General features: G+C 35.0%; 1 protein-coding gene across 1 annotated transcript in view; it reads left to right on the forward strand.

Annotated features, from left to right (window-relative positions):
* The window catches only part of TTC39C (tetratricopeptide repeat domain 39C), a 31,797-nt gene that overhangs the window by 5,633 nt on the left and 2,771 nt on the right, over positions 1-23,393 (forward strand). The window contains exons 2-10 of the mRNA XM_015821847.1: positions 7,931-7,979; positions 10,320-10,448; positions 12,209-12,323; positions 15,819-16,173; positions 17,943-18,111; positions 18,711-18,804; positions 19,400-19,507; positions 20,475-20,584; positions 22,695-22,818. Coding sequence (XP_015677333.1) covers positions 7,931-7,979; positions 10,320-10,448; positions 12,209-12,323; positions 15,819-16,173; positions 17,943-18,111; positions 18,711-18,804; positions 19,400-19,507; positions 20,475-20,584; positions 22,695-22,818 — 1,253 coding nt within the window. The remainder of the gene's footprint in view (positions 1-7,930; positions 7,980-10,319; positions 10,449-12,208; positions 12,324-15,818; positions 16,174-17,942; positions 18,112-18,710; positions 18,805-19,399; positions 19,508-20,474; positions 20,585-22,694; positions 22,819-23,393) is intronic.

Here is a 23,393-nt window from a genome sequence, read left to right on the forward strand (position 1 = left end):
TGTTTGTTTGTTTGTTATATTTTTAGGATGGATTGATCCCCCAAATGCTTCTGGACATCTTATATAATTAAAGGGGAGGGAAGCAGTAACAAGAGAAAGGGACATGTATCCCCTGACAAAATCACCCATAAATTGCAAAAATCTGTTAAACTGCTCAACAAACAGCTGAACCCCAGGCCTGGGAACAAAACCAGATTTTCCCAGACTTGCAAATTCCTTGGGGGTGGGATCCACAGGAATACTGCTCCAGGGTGTATGTGTTGTTTCATTTATTCTTATCTTATATTGTAAGTTCCAGTATTCTATATTCAGTGGTTGTCAACAGATACTGACCTTCATGGCTTTGATCAATCATGGTTTTTGCATAATGGTTTCTAGTAAAATAGAAGTGGTATATTTGTTCCACAGACAGCATTCCTTATTAATAGTAAAGATGTATCAAATATTTGTGGCGTATTTATTCATTCAGCTATTGCTTAATAATTACTCTGTGTGTATATATTAATTATATTTTTATATTTAATTTTTTATTATTATCTAACTAAACAGATGCTTTCCAGTCTTTGTTGAGTTACCTTGACTTGCTGCTAGCAATACTTTTAGTTTACAGCACCCTCCCCCGTCCTTTTCTGTAGATTACTGTATGATTCCAAATATTTAAACATTCCTAAATTGTATTCTTATCTCTTTTTAAACCTACTAGATTTCTCTGAAATTGCTGACTGTGAGTTTTCATATCCTGGCCTGATGAGTCTAGTTAACTGAAAATTAAAGAAACATTTCAGCTAAATGGTGCTATAAAACTAATTCAGTCCAAATTAATATACGAAGTTCTTACAGGCAAACTGGATTCCGAGGAGAAGAAAGAGATTAAGGATTCCAAGACAAACATGTCACAGCAGAAGACTGATGATCATGGCAGAAATATGGTCAAGGTTTGTAAGAATTCAGTGCAGTCTGATCTGAGGCACACAATACCAGGCTATACTGGGAACTTCCAGTATCATTTGCATTTCAGTAGAACCTTGAATACATTGTCCACAATTTTCACAAAACCATAGCTTGTGCCTCTGAGTTCTAATTAAAGTGGTGTTTCTAGGCCACATACTACTTATAAAGAATCCTGCTCAAACGATGTTTTTTTCCATGTGCATGTGTTCCTTTCTTCTAATTACCGAAAACAGGTAATGTTCCCATTGACTTAGTAACCTATTATCTAATGACTGTAATAAAGTAAAAAAAAAATAGTGGTGTTTGGCCTTCAGGCCTTGAGTGCTTAAGTAGAATATAAATATAAATAAAATATAAATATAATTGGACTAATATTTTTCTGTAATTAACTACATTGACTATTGGTTTGTTCAACTTTTGTGTTGGTTCCCAAACTTTAATACAACACCTAGATAATTAGACTAAATGTTCTCAATAAGTCACTTTATCTGGGCTTTCAGAAGCTAACCAGGGCAGGACTGGTTAATTCATGGATGGAAACTGTCAGGAAATTTGGGGGGGCTGTAGGCTACACTAGAAAATTTCAAAACATTTCAGAAGAAGCAATGGAATACTTGCAACTGCTAATATTAATATTTGGGGAGACCTATTTTCTCCCCAAAAACAAGACTGGAAGGTAGGTTGGATTGAAAGAGAGAAAGTGACTGGTTCAAAGTCACCATGGAATTTTTGTGGCTGAGAATATACTAGAATCTGGGTCTTCCCACTCCTAACCCAACACCTTAATTACAGTACACCCTACAGAAATTGCAATTTTATTAAAATTGTCCAATATTTTAATATTTCAGCATGACTTATAAAAACATGTCTGTTCTTTTCCCTCCTCTCCCCACTTTCTTTTGAGAAGAGGACTACAGAACTGTAGTCAATATTGATTTGTTGTTTTTTTAATCAATAAGTCCCATTGTGAGGATTTCTAGTTCAAAGGAATTGAGCTTTATCAAGGCAATAGTACTGGGGAAAAACTGTGAAAAGAACTAGGAAAAGACAATATTAAGGTGAACTGTAGAAATTTTCTGGTAGCTTTGGAAAATAATGGGGAGGGGCATTCAAAAAGAGACCAAAATTCTGGAAGATATTTGTAAAGTTACATAGGGCTCAATGTTTTGATGATTACAAATACTCTGAAATTCTATTGGAAAGGAAAATGGTGAACAGCAAGAACAAATAAACTCCAGAAGTTAAGTTAAGTTTCTTTGGTTGAATAGTAGCTAGTGGAAACAAACAAGAATGGTCACTGATCAAGAGTCAATGCATCCTAATGTCATCAGCTCCTTTAAAGACTGATCTTGTATATCTGCAGTGGGGTGACTGATCCTTTCTTATTCCTGAATACCCCCATGGCTTTGACAGTATTAGCACAGTTGGAGAAACAAACTGCATTCTGTTTAATGCTGCTAAAATGTAAACATACTGTCAACATAATCAGAAATAGTTTGAATGAGAAATGGTTGAAAATAATCGTTTAGAACATTTCCTTTTCTTCTGCCCGTTACTTCCTTGTCTAGGTACCTTTTTTATTGTCCCTTTAATTAATGAAATCATTCCAGAAAAAAGAAGGAGGGTTATTATACTATACCTATTTTTTTGAGCTACTGATTTCAATTATTCTGAAATGTTATAAACTTCAGTAAGAGTATTTAGTATCAGCCATGTTCTGGAGTGTCTAGAGAATCATGTTGTCCAATTGTTTGGTTGCCCGGTTCTTTTGGAGTGGAAATTAAGGATAATTCAGCTCAAATATGAGTTTATTATTTCCTAAAGTGAGATACAGCAACAGATTTTTAAATTGTCAGAAAATCCAGTGTGCCAACAAATATTACTCCACCTATATGTACTTTATAGACCTATATCTGATATCTATTGTTTGCCCTTTTCCCTCAGCAAACTTTGAGAATATCCTCAATTTAACATAACAGCAGCTTCACACCTACTAGATGAAGTCTGCGTGTTTGCAGTTCGCTCCCATGTTGTAACATGGCACAAAGAATATTCAGATATTAACATGTTTTTCTTCCTCCTCCCTATCCTGTCCTGATCAGTTTTCCTTATGTAAAGACAAGATTTTGAGAGCTTTCAGATTATATTGTGAGTTTTAAAATTGCCTTAATGGCTTTTGATTTTTGTCCCCAGATAATTTACAATTACAGCTGATCTTAACTGTCTCAAAAAGACCTGAGCAGAACCTTGTGTATTTGGATAAGAAACCATCAAAAAATCCCAGAATTGTAGAGAAATTTTAAAAAAACCAATCCTCCTAGAAAAAGAAATTGCAAACCAGTTGTATTGTTGCCAAAAAAACAACATGGAGTTAAGTTTAATTGAAGAGACTTGACTCCAAAATGTATGTCTGTACCCCAACATATAGCCAGAATGTATTGTGGATTATGTTTTGAAATTTATGGAACAATTTTGTTGTGGTAGTATTTGCCATTCAGATTGAAAAACTGAGCTTTTGTAAGTAAACTTGAAATACAGGTTTCGGCCTACCTTGTCATAAAGTCGTGTTTTAATACAGAACATATACACTTATACAACAATATTGTACTATTTATATACTATGTTATACATAATGTAATGTATATATTACATTAATGTACAAAATATAATGCACATATTACAATTATGTATCAATATATAATAATGTAGCCTTACACCTAAATATCAATTTATGCATATGAATATGCATGGGTTTGTAGATGCAGTTGAAGCAGCGGAGAATGACCTTCAGATCAGTTTTATCTTTGTTGATTATTGTGTGCTCTAATTCAGCACTGCGAAAACCTGTTTTTTCTTGCAGTTAGTTGTAATCTGTGTGGTTCATTGTTGACTAGATGTTATAAAGGAACCTATTAATATTTCTTTACTTTGGGACCATTTAAGATTTTGTTAAGGTCTGAGCAATTTAAATTAATTTAATGTACGGGACATTAATATTCTATTTTTAAACCTTATTTTGAAATCCGATTGATTGTGACACTGGAGAAACCTGGGAAAAGACCGCCTGATTTTGAATTGTACTTCTACACTACAATTGTAAAAAGTCGTTATAAAATGTTTCTCTTTTGAAGTAGACTCAAGAAAGACTCAAGAGAATCAAGAAAAATAATGCTATGTTAAAATCCTATCAAACAATTGTGAGAAGCGGTAGTGACAGTGAATGCACCATTTTTAATTTTTAATAAGATACTATTAATAAATATAACCCATACAAATGAAAGCTTTTGGGATACTCTATAATTTTTAAAAGTGGGAATGTCTAATGAAAGACAAATGTTTGAGAAACACTGTTTTACGGTAATGTAGTTTTTTTTCTTTTTCATTCAGTGATATATAAGTATACTTTAATCCAGATGCTACTGTACTTCAGGTTAAAACAGTGTTTCTCAACCTTGACAATTTTAAGGCATGTGGACTTCAACTCCCAGAATTCCACAGCCAGCATTGCTGGCTGTGGAATTCTGGGAGTTGAAGTCCACATGCCTTAAAATTGTCAAGGTTGAGAAACACTGGGTTAAAAGATGGACATATATTTTCTGGTTTCAGATAATAGCTTCATTTCAGTCTCCAGACTAATAAAATAAGGGGAATGGTTATTTATTGTAAAAATATGAGAAGAAACAGTTGCACAGTGAATTTAAATGCTATCGTGAAGATAGAATTTACTGCTTCTGTGCCCAAATAGTTTTTAACATACCTATTGTTGTAATCTAATATCATAAATTTACTTAAAGATCCTGTGGATGCCAGTAGAACTATTTCAAAGCTATCATACTTCTTTAGGTATTTACCATTATTGTTTTGAGGTTCCTATCTAACACTAGGGGAAAATGGCATTATTTTTAAATATTCTGAACTCTGAATCAAAGTTCTTGACATAGAACTAAGAAGTTTGTTACCAGAAAATTTTGGCAAAAAGCAGAATGATGCAGTTGCCTTAGGCATTACTCATAACTCTTGTGGGGAAATTTTACCTAGTCTCCCAGAAGTAACATGGATAAAATGGTTGTAAGAATCAGCTGGTAACAGAGGTGCATGCAATACTAGTCTACATTGATTTCTTGTATGCCCTACTTTACCCAGAAGGGGGAACAAGTTTTGTAATACCATGTAACTGGTGGAATTTCAACTATTAATTGTTTAATTGAAATATTTCTTTGAATCCTGTACATTTTACTGGTTCAGTAGCAAACCTCTTTGGATATAAGCTGACAAAGTAGAGACACAAAAAGTAAAATTGTCTGGTTTAATTATAGATTAGAAGGGACAAATTGTAAAAGTTTTGTAAGTGGCCAATCATGAGCCTTTAAAATCCCTTGAGATAAATGTTGCATTTTAACTATTTCACATGAAAGCCCACTGAGTTAAATCAACTTGAGTGAATAGCATTGGGTGCTTAGCAGCAGAATGCTACTTGCATAGTTTGTTAACTTAACCTCTGATACTTGCAAAGTTCTTAGAATAAAAATCTCACATTTGAATGGCTGTTTTATTTGTGAGGATCAAGGCCTTGATCTCTCACAAATTCTGCAGAATGTATGCCCTTCTGTTTCATGAGTTACTATTTAAATAGTAGTGAGGCAGTCTTTGGAACCAGTTTTTCCACATACATTGGTAAGAAAATCAGTGGTGGGATTTAGCTGGTTCGCACCACTTTGGCAGAACCAGTAGCTAATTTTTTGTTGCCCAGGTCCAGAATGGACTTCTGGAAGCGGCATCCACACAGAGAACCAGTTGTTCACATATTTGAATCCCACTACTGAAGTAAATATATATAACAGTATTTAGCTTTCATTAAATTGAATATTCTTATTCATTGCATAGTTAGCCAGATGTTCAGATTGAATTTGACATTTTTGTCCACCTATCTTCCCAAGGACCTGGGTTAGGTAGATGTGGATATTGGATGGTCTTAAAAGTATTGTTGCAGGATGTAAGCTGTTCCAAGTAAAGCTGTCTTTTGCAATTGACTGGTGGTGATTTTGTCAATGCTGATAGTTCAAGTTATATAAATATTGGTGTTATTAAATGTTAGATCGTCAAAAGTTATGTAAAATGTCTTTGATAATTAGGCTTTTGAAGAAACTTTTTTTTGAAATAAACATTAAAAGAGATAAAATATTTTTAAGATCAAAAGCGATCCCTTGTATTCTCATAAGGAGCAGCCATCTGGAACACATGTGGGAGATCTCATATCCTTTTCTTATCCTATCTCTCAGTCATTGTCTTTAGTTTGCCATACCTCCTTCAGAAAGAACTACCACTTCCCATGACATCACTGTTTTGTAAGAAGAAAATGCAAAATAGGAATTTAGAAGTTCAACCTTCTCCCTGCTGTCTGTCATCACCTTGCCGTCCTCTCCAACCAGCAGACTGGCAATTCTGTACATATCCAAAGAACCCCTTTTTTTGTAATTTTTTGCATTCATTGTGAGACTCAATTCCTTCAGGGTGTTACTTTTCTGACATTATCCTTACAGAATTGAACCTTCCTGATATTCTTTTTTTTATACGCCTTTCTTTCTTATTTTAAACTTGTAGTTTTTGTTTATTGGTTCATCACAAAGTTCTTTATACAGCTATGCCAGTCATCAATAGTGTCCTATTATTATTATTTTTGACTTGGAATTGTTTGTGTTGGGCCTTAATTATTTCATTTCTCAGAATTTCATACTAGGCTGGGTTTTTACCATTGGTCCATATATCCATCTAGGTCTAGTCACTTACGTATAATGCAACCCCCTCCATTTTAGTTGAATGTGAACAAATTATATATTTTAAGTACTATATACTAATACTTGAGTTATATCCACCAGGTATCACTAATACCAACAATGTCATATTTGCCTCGTCCTCAGTATTGGACTTAAAATTCTCCATTTCTGAGCCATTAGTACTCAGAATGGTACTTTAGTACTATTTTCCTTTACTTGCTTACTGCATCTCGTGATGTATTCTTAAGTGCTGCTTTATTTTTTGTTGTAAGGCTTATTGCTTTGAGTATGGTCTTCCCTCCCTTCCCATGTTTAGTTTAAAGCCTGCCTGAACTGAAATACATTCTTCCCAATTTTATGAGATCCAGCCCCTCTCTTGGCATACCAGCACTTGAGCCAATGGTTCTCCTCCAGAATCCTCTATTCCTTTCTTGGGACATGATCTTCATTTAGAAGTATGGATGAAAACACAATTTGTCTTTCAAATACTGTAATTTTCCTTCCTAGTTCTTCCTTGTTCTTCTACCAGACTCATTCTGGCAGTATTATTCCAACACAAAAGAGAAGAAAAAGATAGCAGTTCAGGCTGGATTACTCAGTCCAGCCTCTCTTCTTGCATCCCATATTTTTGCATGTGAAAGACAACATACTTTCCTTGATACCATGTCTGCTCTGCAGACCTGTTCCTCTCAGCAGTGAATCAGCATCACCACCACAGGCATTTTCTCTTTTGTGACCATCATTGAATTCTTCTCTGAAGAAGCCAGTTTCTCTTCTCCCTAAACTTGAAACACTGTGGCAAAAGAGAGAAAAAAACATTTTCAGAAGTCCATAATCACATTCTGGGGCAGGGCCTGAAATTGTGCAACTCCAGCAACAGACACTGGTTAGGTTCAAGTGCAAATCATCATAACATTTTTAATTTCAAGAGAAAATAGTTTTTAAGCATGACACAAGATGTTTTAAGCCTTTTGGAATAGTTGCAAGATCAAAATAAAATGTTTTGTACCCAGAACAGGCTTATGTTAAGTGTAAAACACTTCCAAAATGGTTGAAATAGCTCATTTGACATTCAGAATAACACTTTCGTGCTTGAACTGGGAAATTTGGGGGTGATTCATGATTGAAATGAAATTAACATTGTGTACATTCTGAATGAAGAATTTTTTTAATATGTAGTAACCATTTTCCCTTTCTTTTAACAGAAACCATAGTCCTTTAATGAGTTTTGGAGCCAGCTTTGTCAGCTTTTTGGTAAGTGAATTTAAATACTTATGTTGTTACTGCATGGCATTCCTTTGTTGCCTTACTGATTTTGAAAATGTATCACTAATTTTGAAATTGTAGATTTAGTAAAAAAGTTACTTGGAGACACCAGTACATATTTTTCCCCAAGAGATCCAATGCTGCATCAATGAAATAGAATAAAATGAGAAGTGTAAGAGTTCTTGTATGGATTATTATGCATTTTATTTACTTTTCTGAGGAATTGTCACATGTGAGCAACTAGGCCCACAGGTGCAGAGTTCGAGCTAACTACTTTATTATATTCTGTCTATAATACAGGAATCTCTCCAGTCTAGCAGTCTACTCTTGGGAATAAGCTCCAAGGAACTTAGGAGGGGTCAGTCCTAGCCCTTTTGCAATTGTACAATGACTCCAGGTTAACTGCACAATTGATCTCTCCTCTCTGCCAGGCTGGGTGCTTCCCAACAGGAATAGAACTAAAGGATTTGTCTTAGTTTTACTACTACATTCCTAAACATTTTTTCAATCAGGGGAAACAGAGATTGCAGAATAAGGGACTATCCCCTCACATGTGCATATGTACTGTATTCACTATCAGTGTCTGCACAAAACCAAGCCAGTTCTTTAATCATTGTTGAACAAGGTATTGTGATCTGCTTCATATGTAACACTAAACCATATTAGCTGGGGTTGTATGTCACCAAAATCTAGCAAAATTATATTATATGTCAGTTTTCCCTTCTATTCTGTCACTCTGACTAGATTCATACATTGCATAAAGCTTAAATGTGGTTTGGTTGGAATTTACCATTCAATAATTTCTATAATAAATGATCTACTGTATTATGATGCTGATAAACAAGTATCCTATTTGCATGAACACATAAGAAAGTTAATGAAAGATTTTAATGTATTATAAAGTAGTTGCTTCACTATCTATAAAAAGAAAGGATGTTGTGGTACTTCTAGGCCAAGTATATGAATATAATAGCTCTACTTCCATTCTTTATTGGCATTATGTAAGAAATCCTGCTAAAAATATAGGAAATAACTTGTTTGATAAACCCCTTGATATATGAGTAGTTTTATAAATCTTAAATTGAAGAGTTTTATTTGAATATATTCTTGTCTTTTGTAAAGAGATTGGAAATAGGTTTTTCCTCCTTTATTTAAATGGATTGCTTACTTAAGTGGGATTTTTGAGTGAGTATAACAATCCAATATAGCAACATTATATCCTGCAATGCTTCTTCTGTTCTAAATATAGCTGCAGTAGTTTATGTTCCAGTGTAATTCAGATATTCTATTTAAAAAAATGGAAAATGTATTGTGTTGAAATGAAGATTAACTTAACGCATTTCTTCATATCTTTAATTTGAGTGGAAGCATAGAATTCTTTTAATACATATAGATTTTGTTTTCCATTAGCAAACTTATAGAGATATAATTTGTGGCAATAGCAGTAACTAGAAGAGAATTTATGTATCTTAATTATATTTTTAGTTACTATAATACGACAGTTTCAGATCAGCTCTGTACAAAATCTTATAATGATCTGGTAATCTTATAACAATCTTATCAAGTTGATTGTGATTATTCCTTTTCATTGTTTTCAGTTTTAATAAAATTACACCTTCAATATATGAGGAGTGATTTGAGAAATAGATTTATTTTATTACATACGTAAAAAAGCAAAAAATATATATCAAGGCACTGATTTTAAGGAGTACACATGCTCTGTTGTAAATCCTAATTCAGATTTGCTTAAATCTAAACTGCTAAACAGAGTTTTTAAAAAATGTCATTAAAAATACATACATACATGCATATATGTAGACACATTTGAGGCATCATGATTATGAAGGAGTATTACTCGACATCTTAGTAGTTACATTGATTTTGTGTTTAACAGTATACTATTTTTCTTTTAAGAAGATTTCATCCTTTTAGCATTGTAGGCAATTTACAACTGTAAATATACCATGGGTATTTTTTGATTTTGCAAAGTTGTGCCAGTTTTCTTCAGCAAAGAGCCTTGTGAAACCTTAAAGATTAATATATTTATTGTTGCATAATGTGATAATAATTTATAGTGTAGCACATTCATTATATGATAATTTGTTAGTTTTTAAAAGGCCAGAAAAATAATATTTTTATTAAATTCTCAACTTCCCAGACAGTTACTTTTAAGTGAAGGGTTCTTATATATAATTATATCTTAGTTAATGAAGTTGCTTCAAAAAGCTTCTAAAAGAACAATATAATATCATTAGTTTTGTAAAATAGCAAATAGGTTTAGATTAGTTTGGCACTTTTAAGTTCAGTAATCTTTTTATGTTTTAACAGAATGCCATGATGACATTTGAAGAAGAGAAAATGCAGCTGGCATGTGACGATTTAAAAGCTACCGAAAAATTATGTGAGAGTGAAGAAGCAGGAGTTATAGAAACAATAAAAAATAAAATTAAGAAGAATGTAAGTGAAACATTGTCAATACATGGATGAATGAGTCTGTGCCAATACGATACTGGTTTATATATGCCTGTCCTATGGGACTCCATAGCATGTAATATGCAGTAATCTCATATTCAGTTTTGTTGCTTTTTATAGAAAATAATTCCACCTAAAAGTTAGCTCTTATAATTGATAGACAGTCTATTGTCTTCTAATAGCCTAAACGAAATATAATCTTATTTGGCTATGTTCTATATATAAAAACTTTTCCCTAACAAGATTAGTTGGTGAGCTTTTCATCAAAATGCTTGCCTAGTTCTTTAATCCAATCTTCTCTTTCCCCTCTGTTTCCACTTTTTAAGTAAGAAGTAAATGGCAGCTGTTGTCCCATCATATCTGTCCATAGTTATCATGTAGCCTTCAGAATTCAGAATTTTACTAATGCTTTTACCTAGTTGATGGAAATATTTGCAACATTATGATTTAGTTGTTTATGTCTTTGCTTGCCTTTGGATCTTTATTTGTCTTGCTAACTCTTAAAAATAAAAATTAAAACCACAAATTTACGTTATGCCTTTAACTAACAATTTAGATCATTACATAACTACAAATAGCTTTTACTTAATTTGCTGCCTGGATCATGTAAATATAATAGCATCTACCTTCAATGGAAATAGAAGAGTGAACTTTAACTAATATTCCTATTAAACGATCACATTCATGCTACATATCTTTCCTAGTTTGGTGGAATTAGGTCTAATAAATGTCATAGTCTATAAATAATTTAAGTTTTGGCTTCCTTTGAGAACATACTGCATTATTAATGTTGCGTGCATAGAATCTGAACCCTTTGTTTAGTATCACTATTCTATATAATTTTTAAAGGATTATGTAGAGCTGGTCTTTGTATCTGTTTCCTGATTATTCTCCGTAGGAAACTTGCTGTAAAAGACTAGGGAGAAGAGAGCCAATCTACTGGGGGGACAGTAGTATACCATGTTAAGTAATGGCATTGCTGAGCTAGGGGGAAAGGTTGGTGAAAGATAATTAGAAAAAAAATATTGTACAAAGTTCACATAGTTAATATTCTAGATATGACTTAACTCATACCTTTAAATATTTTTGATATAATATATATCTAAATATGTCTAAATCTGAATATTATATTGATGCAAACTTATCATATTGTATATCATATTACATTGATGAACATTTTTAGAGAACCTAAGTTTTTAAATAAAGGATAGTGAATGTTTTAGCTTTTCCTTCAACAAAGGGCATTTCAAAAAGTTTAAGAAATATAGGTCTGCCTAATTTCCATTTGCATTTTTTACTTTGAATAGAATGCATTACAAGCCAATTCACCCTGCCTATCCTGACCAAATTTAAATGATTAATATTTTAATAAGATTAAACCAAGGGTAGGCAACCTTGGCTCTTTTATGACTCGTGGACTTCAACTCCCAGAATTCACGAGCCAGCATAACTGACTCGGGAATTCTGGAAATTGAAGTCCACGAGTCATAAAAGAGCTAAGGTTGCCTATCCTTGGTTTAATCTGTAGCACTGTTTTTTTTATAGCTGGGTGACATAGGAAAAAATATAAAGCATTTCTGATTGAGAGAATTAACTTCCAGAAAAATGCCGCAACACACACAACACACACACACAAATTCACACACATCGTTTGGCTGTAACTGGTGTGACCCAGAATGTTCCATTCCTAGAATGGTACATTTTATACATATCTGATTAATATGCTCTTCCTTATTTTCAAATAGGTTGATGGCAGGAAGACTGCCCCATCCATGATGGAACGATTGCAAAGGCAGATCATTATGGCAGACTGTCAAGTTTACCTTGCTGTGCTCTCTTTTGTAAAACAAGAATTATCGGGTAAGCTATGACTTTTACTTTTTTAATAATTAACATTTATTATCTTAAAATCAGGATGACTTAAATGATTTGTTTCATAGCATACAGTATAAAAACTTGTGTAAATTATGAATGCCATTAATTTAAGATCCAACATATATTATAAATATTTCTAATCTAACTCAACTCTAAGCGTAATAAATAGGTGTGCCTTTGTCATAGTTTTTGTGATTGATGGTAGGCATTGAGTCTTGCTGTATCTCAAAAAAAGTTATCATTCTTCAAAGGAAAAAAAAATCATCGCTTCCAATTTTTAGTTATCATCATGCTTGTTACCTTCTCTTTTTTGTGAATTTTAATTCCTGGCAACTACATTACCTGTTTTTCTAAATGCTAGGTAGTTTCTAATCTTTGGTTATATCCACCATATATAAACAAATGTCTAATTTTTATACTTACACAAGCAGAATATAGTTTATTTGTGGTTATATTTGCTTGTTTACCTATAGATTATTTTGATATAAAAATCTGTGATTTGGGCAGAATATGAGAATAAATCTTTATTAACCATTTGGCAAGTGATTGTTTGAAATTATGATGCTGCTGGAAGGGACTTAATGACCAGTGCCTGAAGTTATGACCATTGCAGAACCACCATCACCCCAGTCACATAATTACGGTCTAGGCTCTTAGCAACCCCTTCACACTTACAAAAGCTTACTACTCTCCCTGTTCCCCCCTCCCCTCCCCCCGTGATCATGTATTTGCCATTTGCAATCTTCCCTACTGGCTTCCTCAGAAAGTCAACAGGGAAGCTGGCATGGAAAGTCACAAGCCGCCGCCATAGGACTCCTTCTGGTTCCTGGAAGCTGGCTGAAAAAGATCTGTTGTGACCCATTTTGGAATGGCCTTTTTCATCCAGTTTCTTTGTGAGCTGAAGGGCTGTCTGCCAGATTGATTTTGCCCTGTGTGGGGTGGAGTCTCTCCACCAAGCAGCCCTTTTGCTCTCAAAGACACTGGCTGAAAAAGTCCATAATGAAAGCCAAAAGGGGTTTTAGCAATAACAATAGCACTTAGACCTGTATACCGCTTTATAGTGCTTTACAAACCTCTCTAAGCAGTTTACAGAGTCAACATTTTGCCCCCAACAATCTGGGTCCTCATTTTACCGACCTCGGAAGGATGGAAGGCTGAGTCAACCTTGTGCCGGTCAGGATTGAACTGCTGGCAGTTGGCTGAGTTAGCCTGCAATACTGCATTCCAATCATTGCGCCACCATGGCTCTTTTAGCACAGGACACTTGCAGCATGGAGCATTTGATGCCAGGTTGGAGCCAAGCTTCCAGCAAACACGATCTTCCTAAAGGGCGGAAAGGCTTTCCCCAGCATAGTGGGTTCTTTCTGCACATGGAGGGAAGGGAGAGGGGAGGAGAGTTGGCCAGAGAAAGAAAGCTCAGATCTTGGGGGTCCAAGCTTCATTTTTCCATCCCAATGGAGAAATTCCCTTCTGTGCATGGAGGAGAGCTGCCTGTGCTCTTTCAGCAGGCAGCTCTTTTCACTCTGTGAAGAGGGATTGCAATCATTGAGCGAGGCAGTCCCATGGGTGCCTCACTTAATGACCGCAACTACTTAAACCAAAATTTTGGGCTCAATTGTGGTCATAAGTCAAGGATGACCTATATAGACTTGAAATAAGCTGGAGCCTCTAATACTTTGTGTGTGTTTGGGTGTAGCATGTGGTTGGAAGTTCGGTCACTTGCATTCTGTGTTATGAGAAGGGAGTGCTATGTTTTGTTATTAATTAAATTAATAATGAAATTCAGTTTTAATTCTAGCATCTTTTTGATAACACAATTTCTATTGTTAAACATTCTATTGTTAACATTTCCCTTTGATCATAGCTTCCTTTCTACATGGCTAAATACAATTTTAAAACACGACAAATCACTTGTTGGCATATGATTACTAGTTTCTATTAATACTGGCAAAAATATTTCTAATTAATCAGTTGATGACATAACAGCAATATATTATAAGCAAAACCGGTGCTTTACTGATTATTTACTAATTATGTATAATAGCCTAGATATATATATGGAAATATATAAGGTATCCTAACAGATACTTTAAGTAATTAAGTATAATTGAGTAATGATGTTTAACAGAAAGGTATTCTGGCTAGAAAAATAGCAAAGCTATATAACGTTTTTATGAAATGTTCCTCATATTTCTTATTTTATTTGTGATTGCAACATCCAAGGTGAAACGGGTAGAATTTTTGTCCATTTCTCCATGGTTACTGAAGCATTGCTGAACATTTATTGGACAAACGCTTATCTTGTGGTGAACCACATGAGAACTAAATATGCTATGCAGCAGAGAGTGACTGAATAGCACAGTCTTGCAGTAATTTTAGCTTCCTGTTAAAGCTGAATCATGCTTCTGGAATAAATGCGCTATTGCAATAGACAGCTTGATTTTCTATATCTTGGAGGCACTTGCTTCATTAATCCTTTAGAATAAATCTACCATATCTGGGCTATAAAAAATCAGATGATTGCTAGATATGATGAAAATGTTAGAGTTTCCTCCATGTCTTTGCTGTTACATGTTTGTTGTTTAAATATCTTCATCCCTGTGTTACAGGCCATTGCATAATAAATAGGGATATAACAATTTTGCTTGTGCTACAGTAAACTGAACACTATGTTTTCTTAGTTCTCTAACCTTATGATTGGGCACATACAACACACTAAATTGGAGAGTATCTTGCTTCTTTACAATTGCAAACCTTTGGATTTATCTAATCATAAAGTCAGAAAATTAAAAATATGTAGTGCTCAGATTGTTATGATTTATTGCTTACTATGTTGAATTGTACAGGTAGTTCTTGACTTACAACCGCAATTGAGCCCAGAACTTATGTTGAGAAGTGAGAAATTTGTTAAGTGAGTTTTGTCCCATTTTACGACTTTTCTTGCCACATTTGTTAAGTGAATCATTGCAGTTGTTAAATTAGTAACATGATTGTTAAGTGAATCTGGCTTCCGCATTGACTTTACTTGTCAGAAGGACGCCAAAGGTGATCACATGACCCCAGCACACTGCAACCGTCATAAAAATGAACTAGTTGTCAAGCATCTGAATGTAAATCACATGACCATGGGGATGCAGCAGCAGTCATAAGTGTAAAAAATGGCCATAAGTGACTTTTTTCAGTGCCGTTGTAACTTTGAATGGTCACTAAATGAACTGGTGTAAGTAGAGGACTACCTGTATTTAATTATAACAGTTTGTTAATATTTCCAAATGATTATGACAATCTTTCTAAACATAATGACCCCTTCTTTTCTCACATTTTGACTAGGAGAAAACAGAATTGTAATTCACAAATCTGGAGGGCATACAGATGTGGAAATCTGGATCGGACATAAGTTTTTAATTTCTTAACCTAGAAAATCCTTTCTCTTTGACTAAAAACTCTTTTTATCTCTTTATATATTTTTGTTCCCCTCAGCTTATATAAAAGGTGGGTGGATCCTTAGAAAAGCTTGGAAAATCTACAATAAGTGCTATACAGACATTAACACACTTCAGGAATTATATCAGAAGAAGATAACTCAGGAATCTTTGACTTCTGATGCTACAAATGATAATCATATTGCTGCAGAAGGTATTACAGAGGATTCACTTAACAGACTGAAAGGTGCTGTTAGCTTTGGATATGGACTTTTTCATCTTTGCATATCCATGGTGCCCCCAAACCTGCTCAAAATCATCAATCTGCTGGGTTTTCCTGGAGACCGCCTGCAGGGGCTTTCTTCATTGATGTATGCAAGTGAAAGTAAGGACATGAAGGCCCCTTTAGCTACGTGAGTAGCTATATTGCAATGTTTTGGTAATAGCTTAGAACTGAAGTAAGTAAGTAAACTTCAAGCCAATGTAAGGTAGCAACATTGTCTTGTCTTTTTTTTAAAAAAAATGATAACATCACCTAGTTCAGGAGTAGGCAACCTTGGCTCTTTTATGACTCGTCTGGCTCAGGAATTCTGGGAGTTGAAGTCCATGAGTCATAAAAGAGCCAAGGTTGCCTACCCCTGACCTAGTTAAATTAGGAGCTGTATTTTGATATGCTTTAAGTTATAGAATTGGGCCTTTAAGTCAGAAAAGAACCTTATTGTGTCCTCAAATTATTTTTACTCAGTGCAAATTGTTGCACTCAGAACAAATTCCAGTTGAACAATTCTTAAGCTCTTAGTTGTTTAAAATATTTTACTATCTTCAGTATGCATATTTAAACCTTCTACTGAGAACTAATTTTTCTGTATTTGTATGCTTCTGTGTAAATCAGTAGTAGAATGCTTTTTTAAAAAATGCAAATATTTGAATTGGCACTCTTCTGTTCTTCAGCTGACAAGGAGCTTTTGTATCCGGGCTCCATTTCAATGAAAGGGTTTCCACACACAAGTCTTTCTTAGATATAGCCTTTCTTCTCAACTTAATGTCATAACTCAATGGAGGAGCCTCTTTAACAGATTCTGCAAGTTTAAGGTTATCTTGGATCTGGAACTGAAACTCCCTGAAATGGTCTGCAATCTGTTTAAGCTACCATAAGGTTCTAGTTCTGTGCTTCAACAATCTGGATAACTCCTAGGTGATTGCAACGAGACAATGAATATATAAACTTTGGTTCATATCTAGTGGCTGCCCTAACTAATAGAAGAAATATAATTAATTTAAGCACTTTATTTCCTCTTGTGAAAACCTTTAATTTTTTTGTTGGCAATGGTGGCAGTGTTTCTGATGTCTGAAGTAACAGAGTTTGTGAGTGACTTTGTTGTGCATTAAAAATATTGGGTACTAATTTGTATATATTTAGAAGGCTTATTTATAATTTGTATAATTGGTATGCTCAGTGGCATTTTCTAGGGAATTGCACATCTCTTCTACTATCAGTTTCAGAAATTGATTTCAGTTTCAGAAATTGAAGAATGGTTCTTTCATTCCACTTTTGTTGAGTAAAAGCTAACTTATTTTTTTAATGTTTTGATAAAATATCTCTGGTAAAGTAATAACTTAGCGATTGGATACTGTTAAACTTTTTGAGAGATAAGGTCTGTGTTGCAGAAAGCTATGCTTCGAAGAGAGTGATATCATTTTTATTTAAATAGGCAAAAGGAATATCTGAATGAGACTGATTTAGTACAGTTTTCATTTAGTGTCTATCTAAACATTATGAAACTATGCCACTTTTTAAAGGAGACATAGGAAGACACCTGAAGTGTTTCAGGTGCTAAATGGGATCCTACGGCCACATATTCTTCATGCCTGCCATAACTCAATCAAATTCTAGACTGCTTCACACAAAATAGGTGTGGAAGTTTTTTATTGTAGCCATTAATGTAATTTACTTGCAAGCATGTTCCAAAGAAAGATGTGAATGCTTGCTTGTTTCAGAGGCTGATTGGGAGCAGCTAATAATACTGTGTGCATGCTCTCATCCTGCCAGTCTAAGCTGCTGAAGTTTTAAAAAACAATTTGTTTAATGGACTGACTATTCCATATTACTGTATATTCTTTGACGCTTCTGAATTTCCAAAGTATGGAACTAGCTAATGTCAATATCTCCTTATATTTTTAGGTTAGCCTTGCTGTGGTACCATACAGTGGTTCGCCCTTTCTTTGCTTTGGATGGCAGTGATACCAAAGCAGGATTGCAAGAGGCTGAGGAGATTCTTCAGAAAAAAGAAGCTGCTTATCCCAACTCATCTCTCTTTATGTTTTTCAAAGGCAGAATACAGCGTTTAGAGGTACCTTGGTGGCTCTTCAGATTCTTCTACGATGTAGTAGTTAAAAAAAAAGAATGTCCAGATTCTGGCAGTACCTGTAGTAATATGCTACTACTAGTAAAAGTGCTATGGTATTGTTTTGTGTACAGTAATATTGTGGCATGTGTTGAGTCCTTGTTATTCAAGTTCTTGGACTCAGAATTGAATGTGGACCTGCAGTAGGGGGTAGTTTGTGATAGATATTTCAGAATAGTGTGGGAATTTGTTCATTTGTTTTTCAACAAACAGTAAGAGATTTTCCTCGGGACAGTTTCTTTTCCCAAATATAATCATATGTTCTTTATGGCATTTCTCCTGGTTGTTGTTTTTTCTGTCATTATCACATATGAGCTGACAGTTTTGGAGAATATGAGTGCAAGGAAGTAGAAGATTAGAGTGCTGAATTTTACATTGATTTCAATAACTAGTCCATGTTTTGTAATTCTTACAAGCATTTCACAAGACGATCATTGCAATTAACTTTCTTTTCTACTGTTGTAGCATGATTTGAATTAACACTTGTAAAGTTGATATTTATATACTTCCACAGTTCGATTGCAGCTTTTTTCTTCTTTTCTTAGTGTCAAATCAACAGTGCCTTGACCTCCTTCAATACTGCTTTGGAACTTGCAACGGATCAGAGAGAGATTCAGCATGTCTGCCTCTATGAAATTGGTATATGATAACATTAATGTTTCCTTTCTGTATAGATATAATAAGTATCTGAATGACTCAGTCTCGAACAGATACATATTTATTTTTGTTTTCAAAATTTATAAGGCTGCCCAATTCAGACATTGTGATTCTGGATAACAGACAGCATATAAATGTAAAATGGCAACCAGGCAGACAAGAAAACGACTACATGTCACACTCAACTAGCCACTAATGCCAAGGGAAAGAGCCAGATCTCAAAGGCTTTCCTCAAGGCAAGAAGATTTGGGGCCTGTTATATGGGAGGAGTGGGGGGAGTTGTTGAAGAGAACAGAGGGAACCGCAGAAAAGGCACACTTTCTAGGTCTCATAAGATGACAAGATTTCTAAAAGCAACCTGGAGCTTATACTTTCTGTTGGTCCCTCAAGAAACTCAGTCTTGTGCCACGTAGGGCTTTAAAGATAATACCTAGCACTTTGAATTGCATTCAGAAGCCTATTGGGAGCTAGCTCACAGAGTATATTTTGCTATTTTAAAAACTATCTTCTTTTGTTATGAATAATATATAGGACATACATAATTTCTGTGTTCAACAATTTTGGTTGTCCCTTTTAGGCTGGTGTAGCATGATAGAAATGAACTTCAAGGATGCATTTGAATCATTTGAACGTCTTAAAAATGAATCAAGATGGTCCCAGTGTTATTATGCCTACTTAACAGCAGGGAAGTATTGTTATATGATTCAGAAGTATGTGCAATTGGGGTGGAAATAATATAGTGTTTGTTCTTTGGTGTCAGCATATTTTATTAAGAAAATTACTCATATAAATAAATACAACAGTATCAAAAAAATAGGTAGTCCTTGATTTATGATTGCAATTGGGACCAGAATTCCCATTGCTAAGCAAGATAGTTGTTACATGAGTCACACCTGATTTTACCACCTTTTTTCTATGGTTGTTAAGCAAATCACTGCAGATTTTAACTGAAGTATGCAGTTGTTAAGTGAATCCAGCTTCTCCCATTGACTTTGCTTGTCAGAAGCCAGCTGGGAAAGTCTCAAATGGCAATCACGTGACCTTGGGATGCTGCAACTGTTGAAAATACATGACAGATCCCAGGCACCCAAATTTTGATCATGTTACCATGGGGATGTTGCAATGATTGTAAGTGTGAGGACCAGTTGTAAGCCTGTTTTTTCAGTGCTGTTGTAACTTCAAATGGTCGCTAAATGAATGGTTGTAAATCAAGGACTACCTGTATTGGGCGCATTTCTGTCGTGTCACTTATAATGAGTTTTTGAACATATGTTGGTCTTGCATTATTTATTGGTAGGTCTATATCTACCTAATCAAAATGTGACCCTGGGTGCCTAATATTAAATGTAACAATGATAGAAAACAACTAAAAGCAAACAAACAGGTAAATGGAGCAAAACCCAACAAATAGCAATTATCTCACCAAAAAAAATGCAAATGCACCACATTCTATATTTCAGTAACACTGAATCTGCCTGCAGATTTGCAGTTTAGCAGACGTGATTCAGAAAGGAAGGGAAAAGGAAAGCCAACAAATTAAGAATCAATGATTCATAAAATTTTCTAAATGTTTAATGGGCATGTTGGATTCTCATTGAGGGGACAGGACCTTTTGTTTTAAATTAATGAAAGGAATTGCTTTTTTATTACAGTGTGTCAAGGAGCTACTGGTGAAGTGAATGGTGCACAGACTGTTTTCAAGGAAGTCCAGAAGCTTTTCAAAAGAAAAAACAACCAAATTGAACAATTCTCAGTCAAAAAGGTCAGGTGAATGTAAACTGGACTGAATTGTACATGGGTGGGCAATCTGCAACTAAAGGACCACATTTAAATCTCAAATTTCCCCCCTCTTCTGTGACTCTCAACAGCCCCTCTAACTGTGCTGCTAAACCTCAGTAGTATAACTCCCTGGAAAATGATAGCAAAGGCTCTAAGGTAGAACAAATGCAATTTAAAAAGAAGAAAGGAAACCCTAATTTGCTTCCTCCCCCAATTTGCATCAGCTACATATTCTGTCTTGATTCGGTTAAAGTGTGGGTACAGTGACAGGCAATAATCTAACTGTAGTTTGTTTATCTAGTTAAGGTATGAGAACCAGCTCTCTTTGCATCAGGTGATTTTTGGAGGAGAGGAATAAGATGTTGTTAATGACGTCAAAGATGTAATAGATGAGATAGTGTACATTTTTGTATCTGATTACTGTGTACAAACCATGTTCCGTTAACAATGTGTTTAGATACATTACTCCAAAAGGCACCGTGGGGGAAAGTGATGGTCATTCCTATTTCGTGCTAGCTTTTGCCAGCCAAGGCAAGAACTGTGGGAAATATAGGTGTTCTCTTGTTCTTTGTCTTTTAACCTTCTTGTCGCCATTAATAATGTGAAGGAAATTGATTGTGCTGGCTTAAGAGGTTTTTTTTAGAGAGAAATTATTGTGGAATTTCTCTAGCAAAAGAATGAACTTGGAATTTCAGACTGCTTCTGTTCAATCCTGCCTGAGGACTGGAGAAGGTCCTGGATGGAATAAGTCGTTTGGCAGGAATACAATCAGCACACACAGCAGTAACTAGAGGTTTTGGATAGAATATTGCAATGTTTTTTCCCTGTGGGGGAAAGACATCTCTGCCTCATCCAAATTATCATTCAAAATGAGATTAAAATATGCCAGATATTTTAATTAGGATTATAAACAATGCAGCTATTTCACTTAGCATTCAGTAGTAAGCAATTGATGGCAATCTCTCCAGGAATAATTTGGACCCCTTGTGGTGAATTTTGGTAAAATGTGCATTTATTCAGTATTTCTGACAGGATTTTATGCTATGATTTATAATAACCGATAATATCTTAAACTATAAAAGGGAAAAAAACTACACTTTAAGCTGCGCTTAAAGAAATAGTAATTTTTAAAAAATATTTATGAATTGTAACCCTACTTATTTGTTCATTACTGTTTGGTTAATGTGGGTAGTTTGTACTTTCATGTATATATTTAAAATTGCCTCCTCCAAAAATAATAATAAAAAAATCTTTATTTGGAGCCAAGGCTTCTAAGTTCAAGCTGAATGTCAGAGATCAAGCAGTCCTCTTGCTCTATGTTCCAGTTCCTAGTTATACAACAATCAAAAGCTGAATCGTTATTCTCCCAATCTCTCTATTGATCTGTTTCAGAGCCAGCACAAAGCCGTCTCTATTCTTGTGACCTTTACTACTGTGCTAAAAAAAAAAAGATTAGGAACAGCACTCTTAGGTTCCTATCCTAGGCTGACTGGACCCCAGAAAATTGAGTCATGGGGCTCTACATTCTGGGGACTGGAGGCTAAAACATATGAAGAACAGTTGCAGGAATTGGGTATGTCTAGTTTAATGAAAGGAAGGACTAAGGATGGCATGATAGAAGTGTTCCAATATTTCAAGGGTTGCTACAAAGAAGAGGGAGTCAAACTATTCTCCAAAGCACCTGAAGGCAGAACAATAAGCAATGGATGGCAACTAATCAAGGAGAGAAGCAACCTAGAATTAAGGAAAAACTTCCTGACAGTTAAAGCAATTAATCAGTCAAGTGGCTTGACTTTGGAAGTGTTTGCTGCTGCATCATGGAAGATTTTTAAGAAAAGATTGGGCTACTACTTGTCTGAAATAATATAGGATCTCCTGCTTGAGCAAAGGGCTGGACTAGAAGACCAAGAGGCCTTCTAACTCTGTTATTCTGTTATTCTATTCTGTTACATTCACTTCTGACGTTTCAGCATTCTGAAATTGTTGACCCTTATGTTGAACTTTCAATGCTTGTTATGTTTTCCCAGCGTAATCTAATTATATATATATATATTTATTTGGAAAATAAAGCCAGTATCTGTTCTGTTTTGCAGGCAGATAGATTTAGAAAGCAAAAACCAACCAAACAGCTTTGTGTATTGGCATCCATTGAGGTACTATACTTGTGGAAAGCCCTTCCAAACTGTTCATTCACCAATCTACAGCACATGAGTCAAGGTACATGTGTGAATTCTACTTTATTTTTTGCATGCAATCTTTCTTCTACAAGACAATATGTTCTCCTGTCCCTTTTTTCAATTCCTGCTAGCAAGCAGTTTGTGCCACTTTGAAGCAAGAAGCTGATTTCCTGATCTTATTCCTGTACCTTGACCTGATTAATTCTAGTGCATAAAATATTAAGAAATAAGTTGTTAATACAGGTAGTCCTTAGGTTATGACCACTTGTTCAGGGATCATTCAGAGTTAAGATGCCACTGAACCAGGTGATTAATCTTTGAAATTTCAGCCATTGCAGTTTCCCCATGGTCATTTGGGCACTCAATAACTCGTAATTACAATGGTTGCAGCATCCTGTAAATTATGTGATTGCCATATGCAACCTTCCCTGCTAGCTTCCCACAAGGAAAATCATTGGGGAAGCTGGCAGGAAGTCACAAGGTGCTCCCATTCCTGCCACTTTTTCACCTGTCCATCCTTATACCTGTTCTTCCTTTCAGAGGACCTGCTTGCCCACCTTCTGTAGCACCCACCCACAGCACCTGCTGGGCCACCCACACACCATAGCACTTGCC

Source organism: Protobothrops mucrosquamatus, unplaced genomic scaffold, assembly GCF_001527695.2.
Source record: "Protobothrops mucrosquamatus isolate PMUCROS unplaced genomic scaffold, P.Mucros_1.0 scaffold_11, whole genome shotgun sequence".
In the NCBI taxonomy this organism is placed as follows: Eukaryota; Metazoa; Chordata; class Lepidosauria; order Squamata; family Viperidae; genus Protobothrops; species Protobothrops mucrosquamatus.